Consider the following 13,777-nt stretch of genomic DNA (forward strand, 5'->3'; position numbering starts at 1 on the left):
AGGTTGCTGCCCCGTCTGATCTCTTAAAGGGTCCGTCCTGGACAGTGGTAAATTTTTTATCTTATAGACGAGATCAAAAGTATGAAATTTTCAAAATATAATACAAAAGCCATTTGTCACAAGGAGGTTTTCATGTGGAAATAAATTTAGGAGATAATATAAAGCATATATTGCTTTTTGTCTTTTGGCCGCTTACCTTTTCCAAATTTGTTAGAGATGTATGACTTCAGGTTAGATTCTTTCGTACAGAATTTACAGATAATTGACACCACGTCTTTTAATCAGGGCCCCACAATTCCTTTTTCGAGATCTACGTTTTGAATCAACTTCACTATGATTGGTTGTTGCATTATAACTCTGTGGGCCCGAGTTATTCTTTAGCCAAGTTGAACTAACCCATAAACCTAAACCTTAAAAATCGAGTGGTCACGACGTTCTGATCGATATTCACGGGGAAAAGATACATTTATTCACGGTGCCCCTCGGAGTACTGAATATTTATCACTTTTAGTACTAACAATGAAAAAGAAAAAAGAAATCCAAAATAAACGCCTCGTCTTACTCTTCTCTGTGTATTTTATTGATAATCTCTCACATCACAGACCTGTTCTCTCTCTCTCTCTACTTTCTCTCTCTAAAGCAATCTCTGTTCCTCAAATTTTTTTTGGCAGTTTTCAGGAAGATTGTTAGGGTTTATATTTCTTTTTTCCTTTTTTGCTTCTTTACTACAAAGGAAGAGCGGTAGTTTAAGAGGTGCGTTTGATTTTAACTCTTAAAAAAATACTTGTAATCCTTATTAATTGTGGTCTAAATCTCATTGATTACGTTTGTGTTATTTTCCGATCTTGATTTGATTGATTTTCCTATTTTGGAGATTTTGGTGATCAGATAGATATACTGTATATTTTGATTGATTTCATTTCGAAATGTTTATTTTAGTATAGTTATGATGAATTTGAAGTCGATTTAGTTCTCATTTCATTGGAAAAGATATTCATAAGTGTTTTGAAGTTGAAGTCTTGAGGAATTTTTCACCCTAGGCAACAAATGTTTGTCTTTGAAACGATTTGTGGTAGTTGATTTGAGATCTGAAAGTGTGAGTGGTGTTGGTGGTGAGTAACATTACCGGAATATGAACGAAATCAGATCGGTACAACAAAAACAGGAGAGAAAGAATCTCCGGGAGGAATTTCAGAGAGGATTGGAGGAGTTTATGCGTGGTAGATTAGAAAGTTGTGTTTCATTGACCTCTTATAGTTCTGATCTCGAACAAGAAGAAGATGAAGAGGATGGTAGTGATCAGCTTATGCGAAGGAGACGCCGTTCTGATATCGACAGAGACGATCTTGCCGAGTCTTCTGCTGCACGGAGGCGTCACTCTCGAGTATTAAGTAGTTGGGTTGCGCGTCAGGCTCAGGAGATGATAACAACAATTGAGAGGAGTAACCGGGAGACTGAACTGATGGCGCTCGCGCGTTCACATAACGTATCAGCACGGGATTCTTCTATCGTGAGAGATGAACCTCCGTCTTCAACGTTGAGAAGGTCAGGAGGTGGTGAGAGGGCTAGTAGTAGGGCATCTTCTATTTTGCAAATGTGGAGAGAACTTGAAGATGAAAACGTTGTAAATAGAGAAAGAAGGGTCAGAGATGGGTTAATTAGGCAACAGAGAAATGCGGAGTCTAATGATAGTAACTCTAGCGTAATTAGCACATCAGAAAGCAGAGGTGATAATAGGAACCGGGCTAGTTTGGTTGATGCAAGTGAGAATGAGAATGATGAGTATGCGACATGGTCTCAAGGGCAAATTGGTTCAGAGAATGGCCATGGGGACCAAGATATTTCTAGCCGGGAACAGTCTCCCGACCCTGGAGATGTTGAGAGGGAAACCGTGAGGCAAATTGCTCGGGGATGGATGGGTAGTGGGATAAGTGATCGAGTCCCAAATGTTTCTCACAGGAACAACAGTTCAAGAGCAGAGTGGCTTGGTGAAAATGAACGTGAGAGGGTGAGACTTGTGAGGGAATGGGTTCAAATGAATACTCAACAAAGAGGTAGTCGTGGTGGTGGGAGAGTGGAGGAACAATCTTCAGGAGTCCCTGCACAGATTGATCGTGTCCAGAATGGGCTGGTTGTTCATCATGGTGGGCAAGTTGAGCATATTCGAGGAGACAGATTAAGATTACGAGGTAGACAAGCTCTTATTGATTTGCTTGTGAGAATTGCGAGAGAAAGACAGAGGGAATTGCAGTGTTTGTTAGAGCACCGGGCTGTTTCTAACTTTCCTCACCGCAACCGCATTCAGGTAATTCATATTTGCCTGATAATGTATCGTTGAAAACCTTTTTCTGTACATTAATCCAGTTTCAGCTAAGGGTATCTCATTTTAGGTGTCATGTCTTCATTGATTGGTCTTCACATATATTTGTTTGTTTTTTGTCTTAATGTATCCTTCCCATATCAGTAATACGTTTTCATTTTTATCCGTCAAGGATTTAGACATTTATTTTGTTGGTGAGTACACCGTGTCTGGACAAGGAATACAATGATACATACACCAATACTCGTAGTTTATTCTGTATAATGAGAAATACAAGTTTTGAAGTACTTCTGTCCATGTTTGTTCAACTGTATATAAATGATTGATCCATATAGAAATTCCTCCCAAAAGGGAACTACTTGCATGAACTAGAATTGCTTATGAATTGGTTATTGGAGTGATGGCATGCTCTGTGATGTGGTGAGAAAATGTGAAGTTCTTAGGAAATTGATGTGTCCTTGTTGACAGGTGACGTAGGTCTATAATGTGTGCAGAAGTCTCTGATGAATTTGTGCTATGGGCCTATGGATTTACCAATTTATATTGTTTCACTTTCCAGGCATTACTTAGGGGTAGGTTCTTGCGAAGTGGAAGACCTCCCGAGAATAATAGACCACTTTCAGTGGCTGCAAGTGAGTTAGGTCTATTAAGAGAGCGGAGTACTGTATCTGGTTTGAGGTATTCCTCTTTCATACTACATAAATGATTAATTTCAGTATTTACCTTTATATTGCTTGTGCGCACTACATCATAATAACTACTAATCTATCTTCCATGGTCATTGTTCATTTCTGGGATTACAATTTGCACTTCCCGTTAACAGCTTATATGTTCTGTCACTGAGGTGAGATTCTGGCAGTCTGGCTACCCTTATTAGGAGTGGAAGTGTTTGATTACCACTTGGGTAACTGGGGATGAATATCATACAGTCGTATTGTTAATACCCATTCAATACGAAGATCCTGATGAATCAAGTAGTAAAAACAAATTTTCCAGCTTTAGGATTTTTCTTAAACCAGTTCATAACTATGGAATAAATGGACCGAGTAATAGTGCTACCAATCCCAATCCCAGGTGGAAGTTGAATAGAGAAAACAAGAGAACACTTTCATTGCTGGTAGTTTCATCATTTTGTTTGTCATTGTTTTAGTGTTATTAGTAGTTGTGATGATTTGCTTATTAGAGCTATGTTGTATGACTTAACGACAATAACATTTTCTACAATCAGGGAGGGATTTCGGTCCAGATTGGAGAATAGTGTTTGTGAGCAAGTACATACTAATCCTGATACTCCATCTAATAGTAACTCTGGTGGTTCTACAAACGTGGAAACTTGCCCAAGCACTCCAAGGGAGTCGACGAATGTAAATTATGAACCACCTGCATCTAGTATTCATGAAGATGATAGTCCCCATTTGGCAGAAAGTACGGCAGACTCTGAAAGTGGCGCAACCAGTGAAGATTTAAATTGGCAAGTAACTGGTGATAATGGAGCAGATCAGGTGGACCAAGTTCATGAAACTAGAGGCTGGCAGCTGGCTGATGATAATATATGGCTAGATAATGATGAAGAAGAAGAGGAAGAGATTCAGGAAATCTTGCAGGCGGATGCCGGAACAGACTGGCTCCTACTAAATCAAGGAAATGAAGTTGAAGATCCTCAACTTCAGGCAGACCAGGAGGTTTGGCAAGAGGATGAGTCTCAAGAAGATGTGGAGAATACTTGGCCTGGGACTCTTAATGATGAACCTCAAGGAACTCAACTCGCCCTTCCTGTTAGAAGGGCAAATGCATTTGATCTACCCGATGATGATAATGTGCCCAACGTGGAGATCAGAGAACTCCTTAACAGGCACTTAATTTTCTCTTTCCTAATTTCTCTTCATTTCTTCTGTCAATTTTCTCTCTCTAAATTGCAAGTGGTGGTTTGTGTGTTTTTTGTAGGAGAAGTGTCTCTAATCTTCTACACAGCGGGTTCCGTGAGAGTTTGGATCAGTTGATACAGTCATATGTGGAAAGGCAAGGTCGTGCTCCCTTTGACTGGGATCATTCACTAGCTACTTCATCACAGCAAGATCAGGAGGAGCAAACAGAGAATCAGAATCAAGGTCAAACAGAGATAACCAGATCTTTTTCACTGCCTCCACCAGTACCACCTCCACAGCCTGTTTGGCACCAGGAGCTACCCCATGCTAGTTGGCCTAGGCAGAGCATGCATCGTTCAGAATATGTACGTTGTTTCCTCTTTATTCTTCTTTATATTACTATACCTAATATTTGTCTTCTTTCAAGTTTTATAATCATCTTTTTGAGTTGCATTAGTGGCAAATTGTGAATTACCCTAAAGTCCATCAAGTAATAAAGAACACCAGTTCAATTTCGATATTATGTTCATTACGAGCACATGACCTTATCCTGTTGGTTACTCCATTCCATGAAGCCTATTGTCAAATCTAGCAAATTCTACTCCAATTATATCTTCTCTCGGAATTTCATTTGGCCTGTTCGTGATTATGTTGCAACTATTTGCACACTTTCTGTTTTCAATTTTAACAAAACATGGGTTCTTGGTTTTGAACAGGAGTGGGAAATAATTGATGATCTACGAGCAGATGTGGCAAGGCTTCAACAAGGGATGAGCCACATGCAGAGAATGTTGGAGGCCTGCATGGATATGCAACTTGAGTTGCAACGCTCTGTTAGACAGGAAGTTGCTGCCGCTTTGAACCGTTCAGCTACTGGTGGACCATCTCTCTCTCTCTCTCCAATAATCAATTTATCTCCAAAAGTGACTCATTGATTTGCCATCTTTTTTGTTTGCAGGGTTATCTGGGGATAGAGATTCATCAGAAGAGGATTCAAACTGGGTTCATGTTAGGAAAGGTACCTGTTGTGTGTGTTGTGATAGTCAAATTGATTCTCTACTCTACCGGTATGCTTTTCCCACAAATTCTTGTTTATTTTCATTCCGACATTATAGTCTTGTAGATAGAAAGAAAACAGACCACACAATTGACTGGTTTAAGCGTTTTCGAGGAAGTTAACTCATATTATGTCTCTGGGTTACTTGGTTTTTATGCAGATGTGGGCATATGTGTACATGTTCAAAGTGTGCAAATGAATTGTTTGAAGGGGAAGGAAAATGCCCTCTGTGTCGTGCGCCGATCGTTGAAGTGATCCGAGCTTACTCTATACTGTAAATTAAAGAAAATGAAGAATAAATTATTAAAAAAAAAAGGAAAAGAAGATGGAAGAAAAAAAAGGGAAGAAATTGTTGTTCTTTATTCTCCTTTTGGTTATAACCTGTGATGATTGTTGGGTGAGTTTTGTTCTATTTATATTAAAGAGAATACATGAAAAAAAAAAAGTGACTAACAGAAGTAGAAATTGCACTTTGGATCCAAATTTACATCTCCTGATTAAAGCTAGTATTGTTTTATGTACCTTCAAATTCATTTACAGGTTCAGCTGGATAATTAAAAAACCATCTAAAAATTCAAATTAAAGCTAGTCTTGTTTGGTCAATAATTGACTAAGGTCAAACATGAACGGTTTGATTGACTAAGGTCAAACATGAATGGCTATATCGACTATCGACACCCAAACCTTGGACACAAATTGAGTTTCAGTAACCGCGACCAGTTTAAGCTCAGACCTTGGCCCTTGCCACCATTTTGTACCTCCGAATAGAACAATTTGAGAGAAATACAAACAATTATTGAAGAATGAAAATAACTCTCTGTCTTAACTCTTAACCTTTCTGTTAGAATATATGAGTAATAGAATATTTAGTACCACATTGCCCAATAGATAAAACTTCTCTCCTATGTAACTCCTTATAAAGACTTATGTAATAGCTTAGGAAATCAATACAAATCAATACATTTCTCTATTTCTTACATGGTATAAGAGCTTCTAGGTTTCTTTCTTGGGTTAGTCAATAGAGTCTTCCGCTTGCCGGCGGCGGTAGTCCCATTAATGGCTACCGTTCGCCGGGCTTTTATCGGTTTTTAGTTCAAGTTTAGTATTTTTTTTTTCTTTCCTTTCCAATAAGAGTAGTTCTCTTCTATTGTTAGATCTAATCATTCTTCAATACTTTTCTCAATAGTATTTGAAGATGATGAAGATTAACAAGAAGATGAAAGATCCAAACAAGAGTGATTTGTTGAAGAAATCACATGATATACTCTTCAATGATCTCAAGCATTTCAAATGTCAAGTCCTCCACAACATCAAATCTATGTGTATCCATGGTCCATGAAGTTATATTTTGAGAGAAATTGGAAAGCTATTAGAGAGGGGGAAAAGAATTCATGGATTTCTTGTTAGAATAGTTATATACCCCATGTTTATCTTGAAACTATACTTATAGTTGTCCAAAATCTTGATTTCCAATATGATGCACATGAAGTGTTTGATAGAATGTATCAAAGGAATCATGCTTATTCTCAAAGATGGTTTTCTTTTTTATATTTCGAAAACATGTTTGTGGGTTCTTTTTGGCAAAAGAGTTCATTCTCTTAGTTGATTTGCTCATACTTATTGAATACAAGTTGAGAACTCTCAAGCTATTGTTCCTTAGCTTTCATAAGATCAAATGAAGAGGTGCTAAAAGAAGATTATAGAGAAGAATTGAAGTGGGCAAACTCAAGAATGGTGATTGCTAGTGTTTGAAAGAGGATAAAATCACAAGATTAAAGGATTGTTTTTATATGGTGTAATATCCATGTGTGGAGCTATTACAACCACCATGGACCACTTTCTCTTTAAATAAGAGAAAATACCTGGCAATGGTGCCTTTAGCTACCTCACATGACTCCTCCATGTTCAAATCAAGTCCAACATCTACAACTTATTTAGCAAACTCATGAATTTTTCACTAGCAAAAGTCATTAGTTTGAGGGGGAATGTTAGAATATATGAGTAATAGAATATTTAGTACCACATTGCCCAATAGATAAAACTTCTCTCCTATGTAACTCCTTATAAAGACTTATGTAATAGCTTAGGAAATCAATACAAATCAATACATTTCTCTATTTCTTACACTTTCCGATCCACATTCATGGGGTCAAAGAACTATTTCATTGTCTGGATTCTTTTCTTATTCTTGTTCTTTCCAATTTTTATTCCTTAATTAGGTGATAGAAAGAGCTAATTAAGAGGCACATTAACCTCCATTTTATTTAACTAACACGCTTACTCAGCTATTAGTCAACAACTAATTCTTAATTCTCAATAACTCAATTCAATATAATTAGTACTTTAAAGTACGACAACCCAATGTTCTCAATCTCATAGCCAACCTGATAGATAATCGTTGGATGAGAATGATCTCAAATATATTTAAGATCCCAAGGTAAGTTATCGACATCTCATAATGGATTTTGATCCAAGTTTTCTAATATCACTATTCCTTAGACTACTCTTAAATTATACAATAATATGTTATAGAGTGCTGGCTCCTACTCAATAATTTTGTAAGAAACTACACATAAACTTTCTATGTCGCTGATGTGATTGATACATTAATCAATTTTCCATCTACGAAAAACATCTCTATTCCCCCTATTATTAATTCTTTGTTAAAGGTAGATTCATGAACCACGTTTGCAATTTATGACACTTTGGATATACGAATATTTTTTTCTTTATGTTATAACAAACCCCCAAATAGTCTGGATGTTAAAGGTCCAATGTCACACTGGTGATGTTCATTATCAATAATGAATATGACACCATCCATATATTTTATTGTTTTACTTTTTGGCTCATGATTTATTCATATATATTTAATTCCACCATATATGTTCAAGAAAATGAAATATTTTGTGACAATCTTATCCCATTACAATAGAAATAGAAAGCCAAAAATCACAAAACAAAAACAAAACTTTCATTGCCTATATATATATTATGGAATTATTTCTTTGACATACATATAAATATTTCTAGTAATATGTATTAATGTTCAAGGAATAGAAATAATAGTCTTACTTCTATTGACTTCTACATCTCTCTTTTTATTTTATTTTTATAAAGTCAACTTCCTGGACTCAAGAAAATTCTTCTTTTGAAGATCAGAAGTAGCAATAAAATCAAGAAAAGTAGAGAAGTCTGTATCCATATAACGCCTTGGATTGTCTTCATTAATGAGTTTAGGGCATGGTCTAACCATGTTCATTACTGGCGTACTGTGTAAAGAAGCAATTGATGTTCTTAATTTTGAAGAATTTACCACTGCCCTATGTAACACACTCTTGTATCTCCCATTGCTAAATATCTGAAATACATAAAATTTAAACCAATAAGTTAATTTCATTTCCATGCAAAATCATGCATTTTGACGGTTGCCTAGAAGATTGGCGTCTGGAGACACTTCCACAACTAACATCAAACCAGACAGAGTCTCCTGTGTAAATCGGTCCAGAGTGTGAACGAGTTCACTAGGGCCCCAAATAGGCCTTAGGAGTATGGGGCGTCCCTTAAGGGTTATTTTTCGGCGGGGTATCATATGTATGAGATGTTGTTATATGTTACAATTATAGGGATGAATGACTAACCTCAAGATGATCGCCAATGTTGACGACAAAGGAGTTCGGGATCGGTTTAACGGTTAGCCATTGTTTTTTATGTTCTATTTGAAGTCCTTCGACTTCATCTTGAAGGAGAAGAGTGAGAAATCCGTAATCGGAATGTGGTGGCATACCAAGTGTTAGCTCAGGTTCGGGGCACGCAGGATAGCAATTGATAACCATTAAGTGACTACCCTCTTCGAATTCTTTGAATGCATTTTCGTCATTGTTTTCGTTTGTTTGAGTACTTATCCCTAAACTCTCAAATATGGCTTCCATGATCTTTACAAATAAGAACTTGTTTTGTTCAGCATAAGCAACAGTTGATTCTCTGCTTGAGTTGAGCATAAAATGATTAGTACTATAAGTACCCAAAGATGCACACTTGAAGAATTCATCAATTTCTTAAAATTTCTCTTAAGTGAATTCTCACCTAAAGTCATTAGGAGAAGAAGGCCAATGGGGAAATGAGTCTGATAAAGAATGACAAGCAAGCTTCAAGAAATCTCTCCAACAGAACACACCATCTTTACTTTGGTTGAAGCTCGTTCCATATCGTACGACTGCTCGGACATCCTCGGACATGTATTTCGATCTCTCCTCGAGCGGAAGCTCAAAAAACCGTCGACTAACGTCGATCATATTTTGAATAGTATTACTACTAATACCATGATTTATAACCTACACCAAAAAAAAAATGTAAAAAAATAATCAAACCCATTAACTAATTTTAGGACTTACAAGTACAAAATTGGTTCAATTAGACCTACCTGAAAGAACCCATAATCCTCACAAGCTTTAGAAAGGGATTGAATAACTTGGGACCTGTTTGGACCTTGTAATTGATCAAAATCAATGATAGGCAATTCTATCTTAGATAAATGATGAATTTGCTTAGGAATTTGAGCTGATCTCTCTTGATCATCATTGTGTCTTTCACAAACAGGAAATATATACTTGTTTGGTATTTTTGTAATCCCACTCTCACAAAGATGTTTAACTCCTTTGTTATATAATTTGTTCTCTGTGGACAATTCATCTGTTTTAGTCCTAACACAATATGCTAGCAAACCCATGGAATGAGCTCTAATTTATGAGTGAGAGAGAGAGAGAGAGAGAGAGAGAGAGAGAGAGAGAGAGAGAGAGAGAGAGAGAGAGAGAGAGAGAGAGAGAGAGAGGTTAAAAAGGTGAAAAGAAAACGTGGGTTGGGAATTGGAGACAAGCTTAATAGTTTAAGTATGCAAAAGGGGAAATAAAGAGAGAGAATTAGTTTGATGAGATTTGAAGAAAAGGAAGAAAATGGGTTGTATATTTATAGGAAAAAAGGGGTATAGACTTAGCAATATGAGCAAGAGTAGTTTGAAGTATTATTCCTGAAGACTTAGTTTGGGTAAATGGAAAAAAATGACTGGTTCTAACTACAGGAGCTGACTTAGTTTTATTTTCTCATCATCATCAGCATTCAGCTGATAGATAGGTAGGTCCCCTGCAACTTGAAAATTCAAGCTTTTTTCTCTTTTGTCTTCCATTACAGAATTTTAACTTTCTCCCCTTTCTTCATTAGTTTTCTTTTTCTCTCTACGTATTTCTCATCAGTACTGTCTACAAATTTATACTGTATTTATTTATTTATTTGAAGTAGTTGACTTTTGAGTACAGTAGAATTGGTACTAGTGTTTTTTAAGAAATTTTTGGTCAAAACATGCAAATGAACTATTTCACTCTTAAGATGGAGCTCATTTATTTATTTTAAAGGCTGGATCAAGAAAAAGGGGTACTACGAGCCCTCTGCCCCACGCATCTAACCAGCTCGCGTGGTTCACCGGTTCCACCTTTTAGATTAATAACCAAAATCACATGGTTAGGAGAGGTCTAAGTATCAATTTCTACATGTCACCCATCATCTATTATATAAAACAGAAGGGAAAATGATGACTGAGACAAACATCCTTCTTTAATAAAAGATATTGTCTAGAAGCCCCTTCTCAAATTTTAAAATATAGTCCTTCATAGAAATAAAGCTACCTATTTAAAAAACAATAATCTTTTCCTTCTTAGAAATAAAATAACTAATTTAAAAAAAAAATTCAAAGGTTTAAAAAGGAAATTAAAATCTCTCTCTCAATTAACTAATAAAAATAATATAAACAAATTGTTTTTATTAGTTAATAAAAATAATAACTAATAAAAATAATAAGAAACAATAAATTTCGTAATATTTGATTGATACAAGTGTCGTGTCCTGGAGCACGGGATATACCCTAGTAGGTTTAAAAGACATATATGTTCTACCTCACACGAAAAAAAGAAGAATACACATGACGCCAAAAAACTGTTAGTGTTAGATTAGTAATCCGTGCAAAAATGGTGAGCAAGTACTAGAAAATATAAGAGTTAATTCCTATATGCCCCCTACTTTGTGACCAGCTTCAAATATGGCCCCCAAAATTCTGAAAATTCAAATATGACTCCCTATTTTCACACAAATGTCATAAATACCCCTCTTATTAATGTATTTTCAAAATAAAATAAAAAAGAAAACCTAAATGCCACCTCACTTCCCTCTCCACCACTCATCTTTCTCCACGTCACCTCTCTCCAACTCATCACTCTCTTCTCCGATGAAGGTCGCCGACCGAAATTTTTTCCGACCGGCGACCTTCAAACTTAAAAAATAAAAATAAAAATTTTACTCATCTCTCTCTCTCTCTAAAATTTCCAGCGAAGGGAAATCCCCTTCGCCGGAATTTTTAGAGAGAGAGAGATGAGTGAAATTTTTTTTTTTTTGAGTTTGAAGGTCGCCGGTCGGAAAATTTTCCGGCCGGCAACCTTCATCGGAGAAGAGAGTGATGAGTTGGAGAGAGATAGAAGTGAGTTGGTGAGAGAGGTGACGTGGAGAGAGATGAGTGGTGGAGAGGGAAGTGAGGTGGCATTTAGGTTTTCTTTTTTATTTTATTTTGAAAATACATTAATAGGAAGGGTATTTATGACATTTGTATGAAAATAGGTGGCCATATTTGAATTTACAGAACTTTGGGGGCCATATTTGAAGCTGGTCACAAAGTAGGGGGCCAAATAGGAATTAACTCAAAATATAATGTGCAGGTTAGTTGAATTCATTCTCATTAATTATCTCAAATGACTACATTTGTATTTAAAGAGAAATCACAACAAACTAATAACATAAAATAACAACTTTCTCTCCTCCCTAACCGACTTATAACAAACTTATGAGAGCAAGATAAGGTGTGACTCGAGTGGAGGAGAGACACACCAACCTCAAATTAATTTAACAGTAAAGAAGTCTTGATTAGATGAAGTTGTGATGGAGAAGTGTGGTCCAGCTCTTTATCGAGAAACATATCTCTATTACCATCCCTCAAGCTAAAGCTGAGGGTCGAAGCTTAAGCTTAGATCGATGGAAGATGAATTGAGGTCCACGAAGTGCTTTTGTCAAAATATCTGCTAGTTGATTATTGGTCAATATATAGGACAATCGAATTCTCTTATTGCCTATCAGTTCTCGAATGAAATGAAAATCTAAGGCCAAATGCTTGATTTTCGAGTGAAAAAATGGATTAGATGCTAAGGCCAAAGCTGAGACATTATCACACACCAGAGAGATGGTGGAGAAGTAAGAAACACTCGAAGGTATTTAAGTAAAGAGCAAATCCAAAGAGTTTCCGCAGCTGTCTGAGCAAAAGACCTATACTCAGCTTCAGTAGAAGATCGAGAGACTCTGGGCTGCTTCTTAGCTGACCATGAAACTGAATTTTGACCCAAATATATAACAAATCCAGAAGTTGATCTACTGTCAGACAAACTCCCTGCGCAGTCTGCATCAGCAAAGATTGAATACTCAAAGATTGAGATTTGGAAAAATGAATACCACGAGTAATTGTACCCTTGAGATACCTAAGTACCCTCTTGAGTGCTGAGAGGTGAACAGTAGTAGGTTTGCTCATGAATTGACATACCAAATTGACTGAATAGCTTAAGTCTGGCCTAATCCAAGTAAGATAATGAAGAGCTCCCACTAAACTTCTGTAATAAGTAGTATCTTAAAGTAATACACCCTCTTGAGGGGAAAGCTTTGTTTTATGAGGCAAAGGATAGCACAAGGTTTAGCGACAACCATTTGAGCTTTCTTTAGAAGATCTAAAGCATATTTGGTCTGATATAGAAATAAACCTGACTTGTCTCTAATAACTTCCATACCCAAGAAATAATGAAGAGCACCCAGATCCTTCACAGCAAACTGACTACTGAGATCAGAAATGAGAGAAGAACAGGCTGAAGTAGAGTTCCCAGTAACCAAAATATCATCTACATACACTAAAACATAGACAAGAATACTATCTTCTGAGTATACAAATAGAGAATTATCTGATAAGGACTTCTGAATTCCAAAAGCCAGGAGGGAATCTACCAATTTTTCATACCACGCCCTAGGAGCCTGCTTCAATCCATATAAAGACTTATGAAGTTTGCACACATGGTTAGGTATTAACTTATCGTGAAAGCCTGGAGGTTGGACTATATATACCTCTTCTTTCAATTGACCATGAAGAAATGCATTGCTTACATCAAGTTGTTTTATCAACCAGTCATTTTGGACTGCAAGTGTGAGTAAAATTCTGATTGTAGTAGGTTTTGCTACTGGACTAAAGGTCTTAAAGTAATCTATCCCTTTCCTTTGATGACAACTTTAACAACCAGTCGAGCTTTGTATCTCTCAATGCTCCCATCTGATTTTTGCTTAAGTTTAAATACCCACTTACAACTAACCAAATTTTGAGAAGGATGAGGAGGTACTAGAGACCAAGTATGTAGATCCTCCAAAGCCTTGAATTCTGTTGACATAGCATCTCTCCAATTGGGG

The 13,777-nt window shown here is 36.5% G+C and overlaps 2 protein-coding genes across 4 annotated transcripts; one reads left to right on the forward strand and one right to left on the reverse strand.

The window, feature by feature from the left end:
• The first annotated feature begins 383 nt into the window (after positions 1-383).
• Positions 384-5,725, forward strand: LOC147550210 (uncharacterized). Of its 3 annotated transcripts, none has more exons than XM_086671925.1 (8): positions 384-753; positions 945-2,305; positions 2,880-2,998; positions 3,549-4,172; positions 4,265-4,550; positions 4,902-5,061; positions 5,144-5,252; positions 5,403-5,725. In XM_086671925.1, the coding sequence occupies exons 2-8, from the start codon at positions 1,133-1,135 to the stop codon at positions 5,518-5,520; spliced, it is 2,589 nt and encodes an 862-aa protein (XP_086528051.1). In that variant the 5' UTR covers positions 384-753; positions 945-1,132; the 3' UTR covers positions 5,521-5,725. The 3 variants fall into 3 exon arrangements, with proteins under 3 accessions (XP_086528051.1, XP_086528050.1, XP_086528052.1); XM_086671926.1 differs by having other exon boundaries at positions 450-753; positions 940-2,305; XM_086671924.1 differs by having other exon boundaries at positions 414-2,305.
• Positions 5,726-8,354: 2,629 nt separating this feature from the next.
• Positions 8,355-10,075, reverse strand: LOC147550211 (putative 2-oxoglutarate-dependent dioxygenase SLC1). The gene is made up of 4 exons (XM_086668434.1): positions 9,666-10,075; positions 9,329-9,576; positions 8,884-9,226; positions 8,355-8,603 (listed from the first exon to the last, which is right to left on the reverse strand). The coding sequence occupies exons 1-4, from the start codon at positions 9,969-9,971 to the stop codon at positions 8,355-8,357; spliced, it is 1,146 nt and encodes a 381-aa protein (XP_086524560.1). The 5' UTR covers positions 9,972-10,075.
• Positions 10,076-13,777: the final 3,702 nt, after the last annotated feature.

This window comes from Eschscholzia californica, unplaced genomic scaffold, assembly GCF_041429995.1.
Source record: "Eschscholzia californica isolate CP2 unplaced genomic scaffold, dmEscCali1.0.p SCAF_3, whole genome shotgun sequence".
NCBI lineage: Eukaryota > Viridiplantae > Streptophyta > Magnoliopsida > Ranunculales > Papaveraceae > Eschscholzia > Eschscholzia californica.

Excerpts from the sequence above, each read along its gene's own strand:
- LOC147550210 (XM_086671925.1), top strand. The coding sequence starts at position 1,133 with ATGAACGAAATCAGATCGGTACAACAAAAACAGGAGAGAAAGAATCTC. Across the intron at positions 2,306-2,879 it reads CTCACCGCAACCGCATTCAG|GCATTACTTAGGGGTAGGTT; the intron begins GTAATTCATATT and ends TTCACTTTCCAG. Across the intron at positions 2,999-3,548 it reads AGTACTGTATCTGGTTTGAG|GGAGGGATTTCGGTCCAGAT; the intron begins GTATTCCTCTTT and ends TTCTACAATCAG.
- LOC147550211 (XM_086668434.1), bottom strand. The coding sequence starts at position 9,971 with ATGGGTTTGCTAGCATATTGTGTTAGGACTAAAACAGATGAATTGTCC. Across the intron at positions 9,577-9,665 it reads AGGATTATGGGTTCTTTCAG|GTTATAAATCATGGTATTAG; the intron begins GTAGGTCTAATT and ends TTTTTGGTGTAG. Across the intron at positions 8,604-8,883 it reads ACATTGGCGATCATCTTGAG|ATATTTAGCAATGGGAGATA; the intron begins GTTAGTCATTCA and ends TATGTATTTCAG.